Source organism: Heptranchias perlo, chromosome 1 (assembly GCF_035084215.1).
Source record: "Heptranchias perlo isolate sHepPer1 chromosome 1, sHepPer1.hap1, whole genome shotgun sequence".
NCBI classification, from domain to species: Eukaryota; Metazoa; Chordata; class Chondrichthyes; order Hexanchiformes; family Hexanchidae; genus Heptranchias; species Heptranchias perlo.
The window spans coordinates 60,057,565-60,080,011 of NC_090325.1; the positions used below are offsets into that span (position 1 = coordinate 60,057,565).

At 42.2% G+C, this 22,447-nt stretch overlaps 1 protein-coding gene across 1 annotated transcript in view; it reads right to left on the reverse strand.

Moving 5' to 3' along the window:
• The window catches only part of LOC137328900 (potassium/sodium hyperpolarization-activated cyclic nucleotide-gated channel 1-like), a 218,280-nt gene that overhangs the window by 173,835 nt on the left and 21,998 nt on the right, over window positions 1-22,447 (reverse strand). The window contains exon 2 of the mRNA XM_067994379.1: window positions 20,185-20,608. Within this exon, the coding sequence (XP_067850480.1) occupies window positions 20,185-20,608 (424 nt within the window). The remainder of the gene's footprint in view (window positions 1-20,184; window positions 20,609-22,447) is intronic.

Consider the following 22,447-nt stretch of genomic DNA (forward strand, 5'->3'; position numbering starts at 1 on the left):
CTAGAGTGCATATGGAAAGCTGAAAGTTTTGTAGATAGCACGTTTCAGGAGGTGGTCACCCCGCAGGACAGAGATTTCAGGAGGAGAGGGAGTGGGTGACCACCAGACAGACTAGGAGGAGCAGGCAGGCAGTGCAGGAATCCTCTGGGAGTATGGCATTCACAAACTGGTATTCAGTGTTGAATGCCGGTGAGGGTGATAAGATCTCTGGAGAGTGCAGTCAGGAGCAAATTAACGGCACCGTGGGAGACTCAGCTACACGGCGGCGGTGGGAGAGAAGAAATTCAGTTGTTATAGGGGATTCGATAGACAGGGGGATAGACAGGCATTTCTGCAACTGCAGACGTGAGTTCCGAATGGTGTGTTGCCTCTCTGGTGTCAGGGTAAAGGATAGCACAGAGAGGGTGCAGGTCATTCTACGAGGGGAAGGGGAACAGATAGAAGTCGTGGTCCATGTTGGAACCAATTGCACAGGTAGGAAAAGGACTGGGGTCCTTCAGGCAGAGTTTCAGGAGCTAGGAAAAAGATTAAAGAACACAAAGGTGGTAATCCTGGATTACTCCCAGCGCCACGTGCTAGTGAGTACGGATACAGGAAGATAGTGCCGGTGAATGCGTGGCTAGAGAAGTGGTGCAGGAGGGAGGGCTTCAGATTCCTAGTGCATTGGGACCAGTTCTGGGCAGGAGGGGCCTGTACAAGCCAGACGGGTTGCACCTGAACAGAGCTGGATCCAATATCCTTGCAGGGAGTTTAACTAGTGCTGTGAGGGAGGGTTTAAACTAATTTAGCATGGGATGGGGAATCAGGACGTAGCAGCAGAGAGGAGAGACAAGGTGGACTAATAGGGACAAATAGCAACAAAATAAAGAATAGTGGAGAAAGAGCAGGAATTAGGTGGAAGAGAAAAGCAAAGCAGAAGAGCATGGTGTAGGAGTGCATATGTATTAATGCAAGGAGTGTTATAAATAAGGTTGATGAGCTGCAGGTACAAGTTATGATATAATGTCTAAGCTGTTACATTGCTGGGTGTTTACTATAGACCCCCAAATAGTGAGAAGGAAATAGAGCAAATCTGTAGGCAAATGTCAGAGAAATGTAAAAATAATACAGCAGTAATTGTAAGGGACTTCAATTACCGTAATATTGACCGGGAAAAAAGTGTAAAGGGCAAGGAGGGTGAAGAATTCCTAAAATGTGTACAGGAGAACTTTCTTAATCAGTGTGTTTCTAGCCCAATGAGAAAGGAAGCAGTGCTGGATCTAGTTCTGGGGAATGAAGTAGGGCAAGTGGAGTGTGTTTCAGTTGGAGAACATCTGGGTAATAGTGATCATAATATAATTAGGTTTAAAGTAGTTATGGAAAGGGACAAAGAAAAATTAATGATGAAAATACCCAACTGAAAGAGAGCCAATTTCAGTGATTTGAGAAGAGCTCTAGCACAGGTGGACTGGAAACAAAGATTGGCCAAGAAAACAATAAATGAGCAATGGCAGGCCTTCAAGGTAGAGATAGTTCAGGTACAAACCAAACATATTCCCATAAGGAGGAAAGAGAGGGCATATAAAGCTAGAGCTCCCTGGATGACAAAGGAAATAGAGGTTAAAATAAAACAGAAAAGGGAGGTTTATGACAAATGTCACGTACAGTATACAATAGAAAACCAGGCAGAATAGAGAGAGTGCAGGGGGAAATTGAAAAAGGATATAAGAGGGGCAAAGAGACAGTATGAGAATAGATTAGCGGGTAACATAAAAGAGAACCCAAAAATCTTTTATAAACAAATAAAAAGTAAAAGGATAGTTAAAGGAATGATGGGGCCAATTAAGGACAAAGAAGGAAATTTTCCTGTGGAGGCAAAGGCATGACTGAGGTACTGAACGAGTATTTTGCATCTGTCTTCACAAAAGAAGAGGATGAAGTTAATGTCGCAGTAGAGGAGGAGGGTGTAGAGATATTGGATAGGATAAAATAGAAAGGAGGTGCTAAATTGGTTAGGATCACTCAAAGTTAACAAGTCACCCGGTCCAGATGGGATGCCTCCTAGGTTGCTGAGGAAAGCAAGGGTGGAGATAACAGAGGCTTTGACCACAATCTTTCAATCCTCCTTGGATATGGGAGTGGTGCCAGAGGACTGGAAGATTGCAAATGTTACACCCCCGTTCAAGAAAGCGGAGAGTGATAAACCTGGTAACTACAGGCCAATCAGTCTAACGTCAGTGGTGGGAAAACTACTAGAGACCATTGTCAAGGACAACATTAATTCTCACTTGGAGAAGCATGGATTAAGAAGGGACAGCCAGCACGGATTTGTTAAAGGCAAATCGTGTTTGACTAACCTGATTGAGTTCTTTGATGAAGTGTCAAAGAGGGTTGATAAAGGTAGTGCAGTAGATATTGTCCATATGGATTTTCAAAATGTATTTGATAAAAGTACCACATAACAGACTTATTCGGAAAATACAAGCACATTGGATTAAAGGGACGGTGGTAACTTGGGTACGTAATTGGCTAAGGGATAGGAGGCAGGGAGTAGTGGTGAACGAATGTGTTTCTGACTAGAGAGAAGTATGCAGTGGGGTCCCCTGGGATCGGTATTAGGACCATTGCTTTTTTTGTTATATATAAATGACCTGGACTTGGGTATAGGGAGTACAATTTTGAAGTTTGCGGATGATTCAAAACTTGGCAACTTAATAAATAGTGAGCAGGATAGTGGCAGACTTCAGGAGGACATGGACAGACTAGTGAAATGGGCAGACACATGGCAGATGCAATTTAATGCGGATAAGTGTGAAGTGATGCACTTTGGGAGAATCAACATGGAGAGGCAGTATAATCTAAATGGTACTATTTTGAGGGGAGTGCAAGAGCAGAGGGACCTGGGGGTGCATATTCGCAAATCTTTGAAGATGGCAGGGCAAGTTGATAAAGCAGTTAAGAAAGCATTTGGGATACTTGGCCTTGTAAATAGGGGCATTGAATACAAAAACAAGGAAGTTATGCTAAACTTGTACAAAACACTGGTTAGGCCTCAGCTGAAGTACTGCATACAATTCTGGGCACTACAATTTAGGAAGGAAGTTAAGGTCTTGGAGAGGGTACAGAGGAGGTTTACCAGGATAATATCAGGGATGAGGGACTTCAGTTATGGGGAGAGATTGGAGAAGCTGGGATTGTTCTCCTTAGAGCAAAGAATGTTAAGGGGAGACCTAATAGAGGTATTCAAAATAATGAGGGATTTTGATAGAGCAAATAGGGAGAAACAGTTTCCTCTGGCAAGTGAGTTGGTAACCAGAGGTCATAGATTTAAAATAATTGGCAGAAGAACTAGAGGGGAAATGAGGAGAAATTTTTTCACACAGAGCATTGTTAAGATTTGGAACGCACTACCTGAAAGGGTGGTGATAGTTCCATAGGAACTTTCAAAAGGCAATTGAACATGTACTTGAAGAGGACTAATTTGCAGTGTTATGGGGAAAAAGTTGAGGTGTGGGATTAAACTGGACAACTCTTTCAAAGAGCCAGCACAGACAAGATAGGCCAAATGGCCTCCTTCTGTGCTGTAAGATTCTATGATTCTATAAAAGGGTTCAAAGAAAGGGTCGGGCCCCCTGACATGCAAGTATTGTTCCTTTATTTTCACAAGTTTAGAGTAAATGCTGTTTTCATGTGTACTTCATGTGGAGGTGACTAAGGCAGTTGGAATATATGGTTCACATGCCTGACTACTGAGTGCCCAACTAGCTAGTCTTCAGCAGGATGGAGGGCACTTAATATCCTTGACATGGACTAGAGAAGAAGTAGATTGATGTACCTCTGGAGGACTTGAAGCTGAGTGCCCTGCCTGCTAAACAGTTTGAACACTACCTGAACCAACTGATCTGGAGGTAACTGGTGGAAAGTGTTAACAAAAAGCAAAAATACAGAAGATGTTGGAAATCTGAAATAAAAGTAGTCGCATGATACAACAATCATGGAGTTGTTGATGAATCATGACAATCAATCTCTATCAATTAGTCTACAACAAACCTAGACATGAAATGAGGAAAATCCCCATTGGTGGAAAACTATGGGAACCATGGGTCCAAAATCACCTGAGTAAGACCTTTATCTTTCCATGCAATTTGTTCATTATTTACTGCACAATGAGACATTTGTCCTCAAATCAGATTCATCTAAAGGAATCATATGTGTCAGTAATGCGGATACATCTACATATCTTTTTACTGAAAAACCAAAGTGAAGGGCTCAAGTCCATATTGCAGGACACCACCAAGGTGACCAATGGAACAATAGAACAAAGGAGAAAATGAGACAATTCAAGAAGCAGTGATTATGTGACAACACACAGGTTTTAAAAGTAAACAGACTATAGGAGGAGGATAAGACTGAAAGGGTAAGGAGTTACAGTTTAAGGCCCTGGTAAAAATGCTTTAGAGTAGGAGACTGTGATGAGTCTTGATCGTAAAACAATGAGCAAATCATAGGGGGAAAGGAAGATTTGTCATATGTGGAGCTTAGAAAGAAGAAAGGAAGATTTAGAGGAGCACGGACCATGGCAGGTATTGATAATGTAGAAAAAGACAAAAGCAACAAGTTGTAACAGAGTGTAAGACAGAGAGAGAGAGAGAGAGAGAGACAGATAAGTGTGAAGTATCCCATCCATTAGTGCAAGAGAGTGGCTAAAAAAGTCTCTCCAAATATGGTAGTATTCACATTTTTCTACAAACGTGGGATTTAGAGAGAGTTGAGCAGAAATGTTTGGCACAAAAAAGAAAACAGAGCTTCGCAGAGGTAGCTTTAGGAATGGAGGAGATGTGCAAATTCTATTTGTGGTCATCAGAGATTGTGAGACCAAGAATATTGAAGAACTAAGGTAGAAACTTATAGTTAGTTTGAGGAGAAACATGAGAAAATGTATCCTTGAAGAAATAAACAAGAGGTGATATTGTAGAGTGTTCAGCTTCTTTTGCAATTCCTCAGATAATACCCGCAAGCCGAAGACCTGGACAACATCCAGGCTTGGGTTGATAAATAGCAAGCAACATTCGCGCCACACAAATGCCAAGCAATGACCATCTTCAAGAAGAGAGAGTCTAACCACCTCCCCTTGACATTCCCATTATCATTGCCATATTATCATTGCCGATTTCCCCCAGCATCAAGATCCTGGGCGTCACCATTGACCAGAAACAACTGGACCAGACACATAAATGCCGTGGCTACTAGAGCAAGTCAGAGGCTGTATATTCTGTGGCAAATGGCTCACCTCCCGATTCCCCAAAGCTTCTCCACCACCGACAAGACACAAGTCAGGAGTGTGATACTCACCATTCGCCTGGATGGATGCAGCTGCATCAACACTCAAGAAGCTCAACACCATCCAGGATAAAGCAATCTGCTTGTTCGGCACCTTAAACATCCATTCCCTCCACCACCGGCAACTGTAGCTGCAGTATGTACCGCCCATGGGATGCACTGCAGGAACTCGCTGAGGCTTCTTTGGCAGCACCTCCCAAACCCACGACCTCCACCACCTAGAAGGACAACGGCAGCAGGTGCATGGGAACACCACCACTTCCAAGATTCCCTCCAAATCAGACACCATGACGAATTGGACATATATCACCATTCTTTCATCGTCACTGGATCAGAATCCTGGAACTTCCTACCTAACAGCACTGTGGGAGTACCATCACCACATGAGCTGCAGCGGTTTGAGAAGAAGGTCCACCTTCTCAAGGGCAACTAGGGATGGGCAATAAATGCAAGCGACGCCCAAAGCCCGAGAATGAATAAAAAACGTTTATAGGATAGTTTAAGAAACAAACGGATGCTGAAATGGGAGGAGTCCAGGATCTTTCTGGGTAGAGGAACTAAGATGAGCCAAATGACCTTCCTCATCCATAACCAACTTGTGATCTTGTAAGGAACTTATGGTAGGTACAAGACCTAAAGTACTCATATCAGCAGAGGAGGCAAAGGTAAATTGTTTGGCTTGATGAATAAATTTGTTAAGTGCCCTTTCTTTTATGTCTTATTATCTACTGCATCTTAAGTGATAGGAAGTGTAGTCTGCACTAAGAATCAGAAAACATTTATCACTCATGACTGTTGGTTGTGTGGACAGTATTTTCTACTTTACATTACCAATACTTGAGAACACTTTCAATACAATAAATCGCCTATATAAAACCTACCCCCGATTTTTTCCTCCACACAATAATCTAGATCGTCTGGGATCCACATTAGTACTGCCACTTCCTGGCTGTCATTACTGTACTAGGTATTACCACAGCTACAGATTTCAACACAGATGCACCTCTGCAATGCAGTGACTCACCAGCACAGAGGCACTCACAGTACATTCTAAGAGCATAAGAAATAGGAACAGGAGTAGGCCATACGGCTCCTCGAGACTGCTTCGCCATTCAGTAAGATCATGGCTGATCTTCGATCTCAATTCCACTTTCCCGCCCAATCCCCATACACTTTGATTGCCCTAAAGTCAAAAATCTATCTATCTCAGCCTTGAATATACTCAACGATTCAGCATCCACAGCCCTCTGGGGTAGAGAATTCCAAAGATTCACAACCCTCTGAGTGAAGAAATTCCTCCTCATCTCAGTCCTAAATGGCTGACCCCTTATCTTGTGACTATGCCCCCTAGTTCTAGATTCTCCAGCCAGGGGAAACAATCTCTCAGCATCTACCCTGTCAAGCCACAGAGAGTATAGGTCCATTCTACTCAATCTCTCCTCATAGGACAACCCTCTCATCCCAGGAATCAATCTAGTGAACCTTCGTTGCACCGCCTCTAAGACAAGTGCATCCTTCCTTAGATAAGGAGACCAAAACTGTACACAGTACTCCAAGTGGGGTCTCACCAAAGCCCTGTACAACTGTAGTAAGACTTCCTTACTCTTGTACTCCAACCCCCTTGCAATAAAGGCCAACATGCCATTTTTTGTATTCGTTCATGGGATGTGGGCGTTGCTGGCAAGGCCAACATTTATTGCCCATCCCTAATTGCCCTTGAGAAGGTGGTGGTGAGCCGCCTTCTTGAACTGCTGCAGTTAGGATTTGCTTTCCTAATTGCTTGCTGTACCTACATGCTAACTTTTTGCATTCTACATGCACAATCTCTATGGTAGATCAGAGAAGACAAAAGATAGATGAATGTTTGAGTCCTGAGGATCAAACAGAAGGAATGCAAGATACAGGTAATAATAAGCACATTTTCAAAGTAAGGGTGTTGAAGCACCAATGCGTTATCCACAATGTCAAAGCCACCATGCACACTATGATGGACAAGAAGCTAGGAAGCATGGAGAGATTCTTCTCAGAGATAATTACCTTCATCTCTGACATCCACAATATGGTGAGCAAAAGTTTGGCTGTACTATAACCCACTATAAGCAACACACTCATTGCAATGTAAAGCTTGAGAAACCAGGAGCTAAACAACAAAGGGGAATCCCTGGAAAACGTTCTGATTGCAGCAATGTCCAACACAGCATCCACTATCAAGCAGCCCTGCAGTAAGGGCTGAATAATTTTCAAAAGAAGGTACATTCAACTGCAAGGAAAGGTTTCTTACAGTTTGCGGATGTAATATGATCAGACTGTTCACTGGTAGTCATGGGCAGAGGCAGGCCCTGAGTCACCTAAGTGAAGGATTTCAGAGGCAGGGCTGCAGTCTGAAACCTCCTGTGCTATTGTTACTTCATCTTCTTCTGAAGCAGGTATTTGACATCCTTCATCCTCCAAGGCAATACCAGGGATACATTCCTCACTCATTTAGAAGTGGAGGCACTTCTTAATGATGAGATCATGCAACATGCAACAGATTACAAAGATTCTACACACTTGGGTTAAAATCAGTCCTTTCATCACAAAATCATTATATTGTGTTTATGTCACATCGATATGGAAAAAGTACTATTCTGTTTATCCAAACTCCGTCCTCGACACAAAGAGCAGAAAGTATCAGCGTTGGGATGCATCCACCGGGGACATCCGCTGCTGACCCCAGTCAGGCAGTGGTTCACTCATCTGCAAGAACTTGCATTTGCAAGGCATCTTTCATGCTTGGTTTCATCCGGCTACTGAGAGGTTGGGACATGGGTATTCCCAGTATTGGGAGTCCCTACCCATTCCTACGCCTTTGGACTTTTGGAGTTGGCGGAGGCTCTGCCCCGAACTGGGCCCCACAGAATACGCAACATAAGACTGGGAGTCAGGGGTACGGCAGGAGTGCACCAGAAGGGCCATGGAATTTTGTCCCCATTATCTCTTTGAGTGTGTTTGTAGAAGATAATGACAGTTGTTTTTAACATGTGCTTGTTAAACACATAAAATTGGTGCTAAAAAGCAGTTAACGCTACCCTGATGGAAGCAGAGGTCCCATACCTCATATGATAAAATGTCTGTGTTTTGGACTGGATTTTCCTTCGCTATATCAGGAGGTATATCGGAGTCCTCAATCAAAACTGTCTACTTTGTTCTTTTTGATAGTGGAAGTATAGGGATTTATGTCCAGGAAATGGCGAAACTGGACGTTAATTAAAGATGTCGACTCTACATGAAGAGTTCCTTGACATTGTGACGCATACCATTTTTTTTGTAAAATCATGAAAGCAATATAGGGCAGGCAAATCAAAGGAATATTTTATTTAGCAATTGTTTCTTAATTTTACAATGGCACTGACATTTGGCTTGAAAACTGATTATGCACTGCTATCAGAAAGTCACTAGAATTCGTTGTAATTTAGTATATATTTTGTAGTTTATAATTTGCATTAGAAAAAGACAAAAATCAGCAGCAAAATCGGGCAGTGAGGCCCTACTGTCTTGATTTCCTCACTGAGTTAGCTGCCAGCTGTCCCTTCCCCACCCGCCGCAGGACCTGGAGAGACAGGATCTGGGCAAGCTGCTCCATTTCACTGCTTACCAGCACTGTTTCTGCCAACACCAGGAACCATCAGGATAAAGCTAGCAGTACTCCCTGGGGTAGCGGCGGTAACCACCAAAGACATTACATGAAAGTCTAAAACAATTTCCACCTTTCTTCTTCAGGGCTCTTCCACCCCTTCAAATTGCCTCCGCCTCTTCAGTCCCACTACAGCACCACCAGAATTTCCTGGACTTGGAACGTAGGAACAGGAATAGGCCGTTCAGCCTCTTGATCCTGTTACTCCATTTAATTAAATCATGGCTGATCTGTACCTCAACTCCATTTTCCCGATGTTGTTCCATATACCCTAATACCCTTACCCAACAAAAATCTATCTATTGACCAAGCATCAACGGCATTCCTGATGTGCAGATGCTAAGACATTAATGTTGGAAAATACACCAGATGACATATCATTAACATTTCATTTGAATAAGCCCGCCTAAATATGGGTGGACCCTCTTCAACATCTGCCATCACTTCCAGTGGAAAATCCCAGAAATGGAGGTCGAAGCCTTTGGAGTCAGTGGAATAGTCTCCTGTTGCATTTCCTGTTCCCACGCACTTAAATCATCAGAAAATAGGTGATAATTCGATGGAAAATTCAGGCCCTCGGTCTCAATTTCAAGCATTTACTGGTCAAGCAGGTCATAGATTAGATGTAAGGAAACATCCCAAGGTGTTTCACCGGAGTGTAATCAGACAAAAATATATACCGAAAGAAAGGAGATTTTAGGACAGGTAACTAAAATTTTGATCAAAGAGGTAGGTTGCAAGGGGCATCTTAAAGGAGGAGAGAGAGGTGGAGAGGCAGAAAGGTTTAGGGAAAGAATTCCAGAGCTTTGGGGCCAGGCGCCAGAAGGCATGGCCTCCAATGGTGGATCGAACTAAGTGGGGATGCGCAAGAGGTCAGAGTTGGAGGAATGCAGAGATCTCACACGGTTGTAGGGCTGAAAGAGGTTCCAGAGACAGGGAAGGGCAAGGCCATGGAAGGATATGAACAGGAGGATGAGCGTTTTAAATTTGAGGTGTTGGTGGACCGAGAGCCAGTGTAGGTGAGCGAGCATAGGGGTGATGGGTGAGTGGGACAGTGCAGGTTAAGATACAGACAGCAGTGTTTTGGATGAGCTAAAGTTTATGGAGGGTGGAAGATGGGAGGCCAGCTAGGAGAGCATTGGAATAGTCGAGTGTGGAGGTAACAAAAGCATGGATGAGAATTTCTGCAGCAGATGGGCTGAGGCAGGGGCGGACACGGGTGATGCTTCAGAGGTGGAAGTAGGCAGTCTTCATGATGGACAGAATATGATGGTCACAAGCTCAGCTCCGGCTCAATTAGGATGCCGAGGTTACAAACAGTCTGATTCAGCCTGAGTCAGTGGCCAGGGAGGGGGATAGAATTGGTGGCAAGGGAACAGACTTTGTGGCGGGGGCCAAAGACAACGACTTTGGTCTTCCCAATGTTTAGAATTACATAGAATGTACAGCACAGAAACAGGCCATTCAGCCCAACAGGTTCATGCCGGTGTTTATGCTCCACACAAGCCTCCTCCGACCCTTCTTCATCTAACCCCATCAACATATCCTTCTATTCCTTTCTCCCTCATGTTTTTATCCAGCTTCCCCTTAAATGCATCTATGTTGGTGGCCTCAACTACACCTTGTGGTAGCGAGTTCCACATTCTAACCACTCTCTGGGTAAAGAAGTTTCTCTTGAATTCCCTATTGGATTTATTAGTGATTATCTTATATTTATAGCCCCTAGTCCCCTAGTTCTGGTCTCTCCCACAAGTGGAAACATTTTCTCTACGTCTATCCTGTCAAACCCTTTCGTAATCTTAAAGACCTCTATCAGGTCACCCCTCAGTCTTCTCTTTTTTAGAGAAAAGAGCCCCAGCCTGTTCAATGTTTCCTGATAGGTATAACCTCTCAGTTCTGGTATCATCCTAGTAAATCTTTTTTGCACTTTCTCCAGTGCCTCTATATCCTTTTTATAATGCGGAGATCAGATCTGTTCACAGTACTCCAAACGTGGTCTAACCAAGTTCCATCCAAGTTTAATATAACTTCCCTGTTTTTCAATTCTATCCCTCTAAAAATGAACCCCAGTGCTTGATTTGCCTTTTTTTTATGGCCTTATTAACCTGTGTTGCTACTTTTAGTGATTTGTGTATCTGTACCCACAGATCCCTTTGCTCTTCTACCCCATTTAGACTCTTATTTCCAAGGAGTATGTGGCCTCGCTTTTCTTTCTACTAAAATGTAGCACCTCACACTTATCTATATTAAAATTCATTTTCCAATTACATGCCCATTTTGCAAGTTTATTAATGTCTTCCTGTATTTTGTCGTAGTCTCCTCAGTATAACTACACGCCCCCCTATTTGGTGTCGTCTGCAAATATTGAAACTGTACTTCTGATTCCTGAGTCCAAATTGTTTATGTAAGTGGTGAACATCAATGGTCCCAGCACCCATCCTTGTGGAACACCACTTCACACCTTTTGCCAGTCTGAGTAACTAGCTTTAACCCCTACTCTCTCTGTTTTCTGTTTTGTAGCCAGCTTGCTATCCATTATGCTACTTGTCCCCTGATCTTAGTCATCAGTCTACCATGCGGTACCTTATCGAAGGCCTTTTGAAAATTCAAATATATTATATCTAGTGTTTAATTGGAGGAAATTGCAGCTCATCCAGAATTGGATGTTAGACAAGCAGGCTGACAATGCAGAGGTAACACAGGGGTCAGGATAGGTGGTGGTGAGGTACAGCTAGGTGCCAGCATAGATGCAGGACCTGACATCATGTCTTCGGACGATGTCACCGAGGGGCTGCATGGAGATGACAAATAGAAGGGGGCCAAGGATAAATCCTTGGGGAATCCAGAGGTAACGGTGCGGGGGCAGGAAGAGAAGCCATTGCAGGAGATTCTCTGATTATGACTGGATAGGGAAGAGTGGAAACAAGCGAGGGAAGTCCCACTCAGCTGGACAACAGAGAAGAGGCTTTGGAGGAGGCTGGCGTTGTCAACTGTGTCAAAGGCTACGGAGGTGTCGAGAAGAATGAGGAGAGATTGTTCACCACGTCACAGCTACAGAGGATGTCATGTTTATTAGGATAATTTCCGTGCTGTGGACCAGCGACGTACCTCAGAGCTCAATTTCAGAACAAGATCAGACTGCACCAGCAAGGCATTTCCTTTTCCCACATCAATCATTTCTACAGCCTTTGAGTGAAACTGCCAATTAGAATCATAGAACCATTGAATGATACAGCACAGGAGGCCATTTGGCCCATCGAGCCTGTGCCGGCTCTTTGAAAGAGCAATCCAATTAGTCCCATTTGCCTGCCCTTTCCCCATAGTGCTGCAAATTTTTCCACTTCAAGTACTTATCCGATTCCCTTTTGAAAGTTTTTATTGAATCTGCTTCCACCACCCTTTCAGGCAGTGCATTCCAGATCATAATAACTCGCTGTGTAAAAAAATTCTCCTCATCTCGCCTCTGGTTCTTTTGCCAATTACATTAAATCTGTCCTCTGATTACTGACCCTTCTGCCACTGGAAGCAGTTTCTTCTTATTTACGCTAAGAAAACCGTTCATGATTTTGATCACCTCGATTAAATATCCCCTTAACCTTCTCTGCTCATAGGAGAATAACCCCAACTTCTCCAGTCTCTCCATGTAATGAAGTCCCACATCCCTGTACCATTCCAGTAAATCTCTTCTGCACTCTCTCTAAGGCCTTGACATCCTTCCTAAAGTGTGGTGCCCAGAATTGGACACCATACTCCAGCTGGAGCCTAACCGGTAATTTATAAAGGTTTAGCTTAACTTCTTTGCTTTTGTACTCTGTGCTTCTGTTTATAAAGCCAAGGCTCCTTTATGCTTTTTTAACAGCCTTTTCAACTTGTCCAGCCACCTTCAAACATTTGTGTATGTAAACCCCCGATCTCTCTGTTCCTGCACCCCTTTTAAAATTGTACCATTTAGTTTATATTTCCTTTCTTCCTACCAAAATGCATCACTTCACACTTCTCTGTGTTACACTGAATCTACCATATGTCTGCCCATTTCGACAGTTTGTCTATGTCCTCCTCACTGTTTACTACATTTCCGAGTTTAGTGCCATCTGCAAACTTTGAAATTATGCCTTGTGTACCCAAGTTCAGGTCATTAATGCATATCAAAAAGAATAGTGGTCCCAATACCCACCCGTGGGTGACACCATTGTATACTTTCCTCCAGTCTGAAAAACAACCATTCAGCACAACTCTCTGCTTTCTGTCTCTTAGCCAATTTTGTATCCATGCTGCCACTTCCCCTTTAACCTCATGCGCTTCAGTTTTGCTAACTAGTCTATTATGTGGTATTTTATCAAACACCTTTTGAAAGTCCATATACACAATATCAACCGCACTACCCTCGTCAAACCTCTCCGTTACTTCATCAAAGAACTCAATCAGGTTACACATATATAATTTGCCTTTAACAAATCAGTGCTGGCTGTCATTTATTAACCCATATTTTTCCAAATGACAACTAATTTTGTCTCGGATTATTGTCTCGAAAGGTTTCCCCCACCAATGACTGGTTGACTGGCCTGTAGTTGCCAGGTTTATCCCTCTCCTCTTTTTTGAACAGGAGTGTAACATTTGCATTCCTCCAGTCCTCTGGCACCGCTCCCATACCTAAGGAGGATTGGAAGATTGTGGCCAGAGCCTCTGCTATCTCCACCCTTACTTCCCTCAGAAACCTAGGATGCCATCCCATCCGGACTGGGTGGGAATTACAGGTAATTCACTAGAAATTAAACTGAGACGGCGCAACTCATTTCATAGAAGGTCCTGGCAGAGAGAGAAGATTTCCATTCCCTTCACTGTGGGCTGGATTAGAACCTAGGTCCTAGAGGTGAAGGGACAATGTGCTAACCTATTGAGCCACTCAGTCCTTCCACTCGGTAAATTTCATGCTTATTTCAAAACTTCGACACCAGAAAAACAAGGCTCTAATGGGGAGATGTAAACAACCACTCTTCTGGTGCACCTCAAATAGGCAGAAGAATACACATATCAGGCCAATAGTTCAGACATTAATTTATGGTTATATTGTATATAGTTGTGAACCACACCAGTTACTCACATTCCTGTGCTTGGAGCCACTGGGAATGGATGGGGAAGAGAAGAAAACCTCAGTCTGAATTGCTGTTTCAAATATTGCTTCTAACAAAACCTATGCAGCTTAAGACATTGATGTACATCTCCATCCACTGCTAAATGACTGTATTTTCATCAAGGAGAATCGGGTTTGGGAGAAGGTTTGTGAGGAAGAATTTAGCAAAGTGAGGGATGGCAATACTAGGGGCGGAATATTTTCCACTATATTTTGCACCTAGTTTTAACATCATTTCTTAATGAAAATGTCACTTTAAGGGGGCAAGTTTCTACATGTCGGATGTTCGAGCCGTTAATGAAAGAATTGTTCATACAACCCAAGCAATTTACAAACAAGTTGGGGCACTGCAGTTTCCTCACAGCAGCTCAGTAATACCCACTGTCCATGTGCAGAGGGCACAGTCACAGGTACATAAGAACATAAGAAATAGGAGCAGGAGTAGGCCATATGGCCTATAATTTCCTGTTTTCTCTCTCCCTCCTTTCTTGAATGGTGGGGTCACATTTGCTACCTTCCAATCCACAGGGACCATTCTGGAATCTAGGGAATTCTGGAAGATCAAAACCAATGCATCCACGATCTCTGCAGCCACCTCTTTTAAAACCCTAGGATGTAGGCCATCACGTCCAGGGGATTTGTCATCTTTTAATCCTATTAATTTCTCCAGTACTTTTTCTTTACTAATCTTAATTAATTTAAGTTCTTCACTCTCATTTGACCCTGGGTTCCCCACTATTTCCAGTATATTTTTTGTGTCTCTTACTGAGAATACTGATACAAAATATTTGTTTAACGTCTCTGCCATTTCCTTATTCCCCATTATAATTTCTCCTGTCTCTGCCTTTAAGGGACCCATGTTTACTTTTGCTAATCTCTTCCTTTTTACATACTTGTAGAAGCTCTTACAATCTGTTTTTATATTTTTTGCTAGTTTACTCTCATATTCAGTTTTCTCCCTCTATCAATTTCTTAGTCATCCTTTGCTGAATTCTAAAACCCTCCCAATCCTCAGGTTTACTACTCTTTTTGGCAACATTGTAAGCCTTTTCTTTTAATCTAATACTATCCTTAACTTCTCTAGTTAGTCACAGTTGGATCATTTCTCCCATGGAGTTTTTATTCATAGAATCATAGAAAGGTTACAGCAGGAAAGGAGGCCATTCGGCCCGTCGCGTTCATGCCGGCTCAATGCAAGAGCAATCCAGCTAGTCCCACTCGTCTGCCCTTTCCCCGTAGCCCTACAAATTTTTTCCTTTCAAGTACTTATCTTGTCCCTTTTGAAGGCCATAATTGAATTTGCCTCCACCACCCCCTCAGGCAGTGTGTTCCAGATTCTAACCACTCGCTGTGTACAAAAGTTTTTCCTCATGTCACCTTTGGTTCTTTTGCCAATCATCTTAAATCTATGTCCTCTGGTTCTTGACCCTTCTGCCAATGGGAACAGTTTCTCTCTATCTATGCTGTCTAGACCCTTCATGATTCCTCAAGGGAATGCATATTCATTGAGAATTATGAATTATTTCTTTAAATGTTCACCATTTCTTATCTACCATCATATCTTTTAAGCTAATCTCCCAATCTACCTTAGACAACTCATTCCTCATACCTACGTAGTTGGCTTTGTTTAAATTTAAGACCCTAGTTTTGGACCTAACTACATCACTCTCAAATTCAATATGAAATTCTATCATATTATGATCACTCTACTCCAGAGGATCCTTAACTATAAGATTACTAATTAACCCTGTCTCATTACACAATATTAGATCTAACATAGACTGTTCCCTAGTTGGTTCCTTGACATATTGTTCTAGAAAACTATCTCGAATGCATTCCATGAACTTATTCTCCAAACTACTTTTGCCAATTTGGTTGTCCAGGTACATACTCATAGGGTGAGAAGAAGTACAAAGTTTGCAAGAAAGCCACAAAATACTCACAGTCGTCATATATTTCACTCATGCAAAAAATGCAATAGATTTATTAAGATCATCTTCCTTGCTTGTTTGCCCACTGTTACAATTATTTCTGATTAGGCATTGATCAACGGTCGAGTTTACTTAAAATGCGTAGGTTTGTCAGCACCTGAAGAGAGGGCTTAGCATTTATCAGATCGAGACCCTTCATTAGAGCTGGGCTCTGACAAAAGGTCCACATCTGAAACATTAAGGTGTACTTGTCTCTTTTCAGATGCTGACGAACCTGCTATGTATTTATAGTATTTTCTGTTTTTAAATCCAATTTGCGGGTTTTCATTTCGAGTAGCTTTGTTTACTGTAAATAAAAATCAGATTGCCACCATTCCCATTAAGGAGATTCCTTTATCTGGAATGGATGGCCATCAGATTTTCCCAAACCTACTGTGCTGTAGCTGGGCTGGTTCCTTTAACACCTTTTCTCAAGCCGGTCCTATGGTGTGAGGTATCTTATGCAATGTATGTGACTTAATTGGATCATCCTTGCTCCCCATTAATGAGTTTAACTGATGTTATTGCCAATAGCTTCCCAACACGGTATCTGTCAGCAGAAGCTTGCAATTTCCATTCCCCAGCAAACTTACTTGCCAAGCTATTTACAAATGCAGTCTTATTGGGCTCAATTTTCGCACCCCCGAGCGGGTGCGTTCGTGGCGGGGGGGGGGGGTGTGAAAATCGGGGATTCCCGGGGCGGGTCTGGAGCCCGGCTACAACCCACCCACTTCCAGGTTCCCCAGTGACGCGCTGACATGCGAGCAGCCCCCGCATGTGGGACTCCCACCGGCAATTAAAGCCAGCGGGGTGCCACTTAAAGTACTCATTAAGGAATTTCAGGTCGTTTAGAGACCTGATTAACATAACATTTTAGGAGGGGTGGGATTTTGCAAACAACTGGGATTGTTTCCCTCCCCCTCCTCCTCACCCCATCCAATAATACCTGGAGTGAGGCATCATTAAACCAGGGAGCAGCCTTCCCCCTGTGCTGCTCCATGCTGTAATTTTTCCTATTTCCTTCAGCATCAGTCAGTGGAGGAATGCCCCTTTAAATAGGGCTCCTCCAGCTGACAGTCTATGCTGCGCATGCGCAGTCCGCCCGCTGCGCAGCTTTCCAGCGCGAGACCCGGAAGCACAGGTAAGTGGATCCAATTAGCCTGCAATTCCGTGCGGAGCACCCCGATTTCACTGGTGCGTTACCCACGTGCCCAGTCGACCCCCCGCTGCGAACCCGCTGCCCTCCTAATATCGGGCCCACTGTCACAAAACATTCCTGACACAAGAAGCTCTGCACCCTAAGCATCTGCGCTAGCAGCAAGCTTTCATCCACAGCGTTCCTGTCAAAATACTCTTCAGGAGTTCCTTAACTGACCACAGCGAGAGAGAATTGAAAAGGCATCCCGTGATGCACATCCTGCCAATATCAATATTGCACATATGTCACTACGATCTGGAAAGGCCCAAACATAATTTAAAAAGCTGATGTCGTGCCTCTCAACTTTACAAGCAAAAAACCGCTCTTAAATATTTCTGATATTCTTACACTAGTGAGTTCTAGTACTGGAGGAGCACCACAATTGTCCTGACTCAAGCTAAAAATGCAGTTGTGACCTTACGACTATCTGTAGAAGAGCAAGAACCACATAAGTTGTTGTTTTAATGATGCTTTGACAAGGTTTTGCAGTACTAGTCACTCCGCACTAGTGTGCAGTTTGTTTCTGCTTGCTGTCCATTCCAATTCAAGACTTGTATTTGACATTATTATAGAATGAGCTTTATCTCATTCCAAGCTTGAATAGTTAGTTCAATACTCAATTACTTCCAGAGAAAAATCAAGCTGCCCTCAATTTCCCTACCCCGAGCTATATGCATAAGGCATTCACTCATTCTAATGGCAAAAATTGTCAACATTTTCCAACTACGTAATTCATGTGAACAAAAAAAGAGTAGTCATTTTGGTACAGCTTTGAAATCCTGTCAAAGATAGTATTTTAGTGGGAAAATTTATTTTGCACAATTTGCACAATTTGCCATGGACTTTGATTGGCCCTATGAAATGTACTTTGAGAGCATCTCAGTCGTAGTCAAGTAGTTCAGGAAGGGAACAGGAATTGTGCTCCTGGCCACAGCACCTGGGGCCTTTAGATTGTCTATGGGGGAAAGAAAGCATGCCTCAAAGATTTATTGCTTGCCTTCATCTTCAGCCTACTCCTGGGACCCCGACGGACTCTCCAGTCTATGAGAGTCTAGTGGGAGGCACTTGCGCCATCAATCTTCAAGCACTGCCATGCTACGGCACTGAGCATTCGCAGGAAGGGAACGTCCCTCCTGCTTCACTATAACAGTAATGCTGGGCCTAGACCTACTACAAGTACCGACCTAGATATGCCCACTGATAAAGCCCCAGGAAATTCCAGGGCAGTGTAGGGGTGGGGGGGGGGAGGGACCAGCGATCTGACCTAATGGGTCTTTGCCCCATTGTCTTCTTCTCCATGGCTGAGAAACGCTGATATCCCCAGGTACCATGTGCGTGCACATCCTGCAAAGCGACCAACTGGTAGAGTCGGCCTGTATATGAGGCTAGTTTCACAAATCTGCCCATGTGGTTTCACACAAAGTGTTAATATTGCACAATGATCTCAGTATTACAGAGGCATCAGGCATTCATCCAAATGACAAAATAGTCAACATTTTATAACTATGTGGTTCACTTTGACAGCAAAGAACAGTAGATCTGGTACAGTTTTTGACATGCTGTCAAAAATAGTATTTTATGGAAAACATATATTGTGCTATCTGCACAATTTGCCGTGGACTTTGACTGACCACCAAAATGTACAGTGGTGGCCAAGTACAGATATTCTTAGAGGTGCTCTATCACCTGACAAAGTGTTTGAAAGATGATCGATGAGAATGTGAATAGCATCATGATAATATTATCAGATAATGAATTGGGTTTGGTGCTAAATTTTTCAGACCTAATATATACACAGAGACTCAGAGAGGAATGTGTGTGAGTTTTGTTTTAAGTTCAGGGCTGAATATTTAGAGAACTGAAAATCATTGATTCCCATAACAATTAAGCCACAACCAAAATCAATAAAAATAATAATAAACACTGGCAGAATGAAGGTAGAAGGATTAGAATAGATGGAGCAAGCATAGAATTCTCACTATTAGCCACGTAACTTAATCTCCATCTCACAGAACCATCCCTCTTGTACCAGGCCGATATTTACATTTCCCTTACCCTCTGAGCTATATCGTCAAATTAATACCAATTATCATTGAATTCTGGCACAGTATTGCACCGTGAGCTCACATCCATAGAGAATTGGACTGAGATTGTCTGAATTGAGAAACTTTTAGCAAATGTTAGATAAGAGACCTTCTGGATTTGAACCAAGGTTAAAAGAAAATGTTACATAAACGCAACACTGCTCAATCACACAAAGCGACAAATGGTGCTGCTATTGGTTTGTGACTGGTACTTCCTTAGAGTGATATGAAGGCAGTAGTGCTGATATCCAAGGGATCATTTTACAAGTCCTTGCTGCTGGTAGGGAGTCGAGCTTGCCAGCCGACCGCCTGTATCCCATAATATCCCCCCATTACTTCCAGCTCCAGCTCTGCATTGTACTTTGGCTAGGCAAAAAGGAGCTCTGTGCTTGCATGCTTACATGCGTTCAGAGTTCAGCTACCCCAGAGTCAAAATAACATTAGCGAATTGCCAGTGGGACAACTGGGTCTATGCTAACATGAAATAGTCCTTTTAAAAAGTTTGCAGTACCATCAACTCCTGGGGAACTTTTTAAACTTTGCTTTGTACTGGTTGCAGTTAAGCAAAGTCTAAGACACTGGATAATAATCAGGAGCGGGACAAGTTGGTTCAATACTGCTTGTCAGAACCCAAACAGGTCAAATTCACTTCCGACTTATATTGCACAGTTTGCATTGTTATCAAACCAAAACAGCTTTGTGTCAACATAAACTGTGTGGTTAAAAAAATAAATCACTAGAAGTGGTTTCACAGCAGAACTGCAATTTGCAATTTGATCCAAGATTCAAAAACTATAAAAGTACATTACCTCCTCCCACTGGTGTATATATCGTATAAGTCTTGAAAGTCTTAATAATCGTAGGAGACTGAGGATTTTTGTAAACCTCACAATTCTCAGTGCTCTGGCAGTCTTGTAAACGTCAGAATCAAATCCTTTTTCTATAATCAGAAAGATATAATCCACTGGTATGGAAGAGACAAAATCTAAGATAAACCAGCTCTTTATGTACTTCCACTTGATGACCTTTGGGTCCAGTATGATTTCGGCATTATCTTCTACAACAATTCCAGTTCTAAAATTGACTATCAAGTCCAAAAGGAAGAAGGTATCAGATGCAACGTTAAAAACAATCCAAATGGTTGATGTCGATTCTGTGAAGAAGGTGATTCCCACAGGAATAATTATGAGATTTCCAACCATAAGCAGCAGCATTACCAAGTCCCAGTAAAACCTAAAAAAAGAGGAAGAATGGAAAACAGTGAGTGCAAGAAAACTGATAACTGTTCTTGTTATTTAGTGCTAATTTGGCTGGTTAGTATGGCTCAGTTCTAATTTGGGCCGTGCACTTTCAAACTGTGCAGTTAGAAATTTCATTTAAATAATTTCAGCTGCATGACAAAAAAAAAAATGGCATGGTATTTTCAGATTGTCATCCAACCACTTTAGACCAAGAAACAGATATTTTCTCTATAACCAACTCACTACACATTACACATTATTTTATTATATTCGTAAATGGCAATAAAATTGTTGGAGAGTTCAATCATACAATTGGACTTGCTAAATAGTATTCCTTGTTTAATAGCAGTTTTTCTGCTAAAGTGACAGATTTGTTCATGAGAGTGATTCTGGCATTGTGGTTCAAATGTATGCTCCTTTTACAAGACAATCCTTTCATGTTCAAGAAAAAAAAAATCAGGGATTTTGATGTCTACTACCCTGGGACTGAGGGTAGTAGACATCAAAATCCCTGATTTTTTTCTTGAACATGAAAGGATTTACTTTGTAAATTTATAATTTTTTTCTGTGTTTAGTCATATTAACATGAGGATAGAGTATGTACTTGGTAGTGGAATAGATTACTTCAGTAAAATTAGACAGGGGACGGTGGAGACCCACCATGTTTCTAATATATATGTAAATATGATCCTTATAGAAATACAGCAAACTATAAATTACTGTTGTCATATCAAAGGGTGCACATGTTACATTAAGGATTGACTGGACCAAATGACAAACATGAACCAATCAGGGATCGGGCTGAAAATAACAGAATGGCCCCAAAGCACAAACCATATATCTTTGTGTCACATGAACTACGTCCCTTGTCCTATTGTTGTGGCAACCATTAAAATTAACCATTCACTCCCCAACTAGTCTGTCTCTCTCCTTGGATCAGATCCATGCCAAGTCACTCGTTCTCTGAGAAATCACTCAATTAATCGTATGCAACAAATGCACTGAGGGGGCAAACATGGTACTGAAATTATATTGGTTTCAATCCTGTACTGATAGATGTAGTGAAGATACACTAGCTATAGATAATATGGTCTATGCACATTACTATAGACTGTATATTGGTTGCACATACTCAAGCAAAAAACGGAATCTGCCAAGCTCTCAGGTATCCACTGTTATATATTTTATAAATTATGCAATACTTGCTAAGTGTGTTTTCCCCCAATGCAACTATAATAACTTTATGGCTACATAAAGGTAGAGTCTATGATATCCCATAGTATGAGTTAGCAGGATAACCCCTTAATATACTGTGAAAACCTATCCAGCTAACTGTACATAAATACCAAACCCTACCTTCAGAGTTTCTGTATATCTGTGCTTATTCAAAAACAGGCTAATAACTGTGGCATTTTTTGTCTTGAATCATGCTCTGCTTAGATTTTACTAGCTCTAGAAATTGCTTTCAGCTAACAAGACTGGATGCAATCCTGTGAGTTTCATAGCCCATATCAGTTCAAGCAATTGCAAAGTAGAGTGTTAAATGAAATGACTGATCAAAATCATGCAGTGATTTTTAACCTAGTTTAAATCAATAGGATTCAACCTGGGTAATTTTACTAGCTTGATGTAAATGTTCTGCTTTATGGTCCCTAAACAAAACTCAGGAAAACTGGTGGGAGTTTCAAATATCAAGTCACTGCACACCATTAATGCTTCTCCCAATCTCCAACCATGATATTAATTCAAACAATTGTAAATTTACAGCACCGATCAAAACAACAGTTCTTATTTCACAATATTTTCTAAGGCCATGCCTTGAGACCACAAT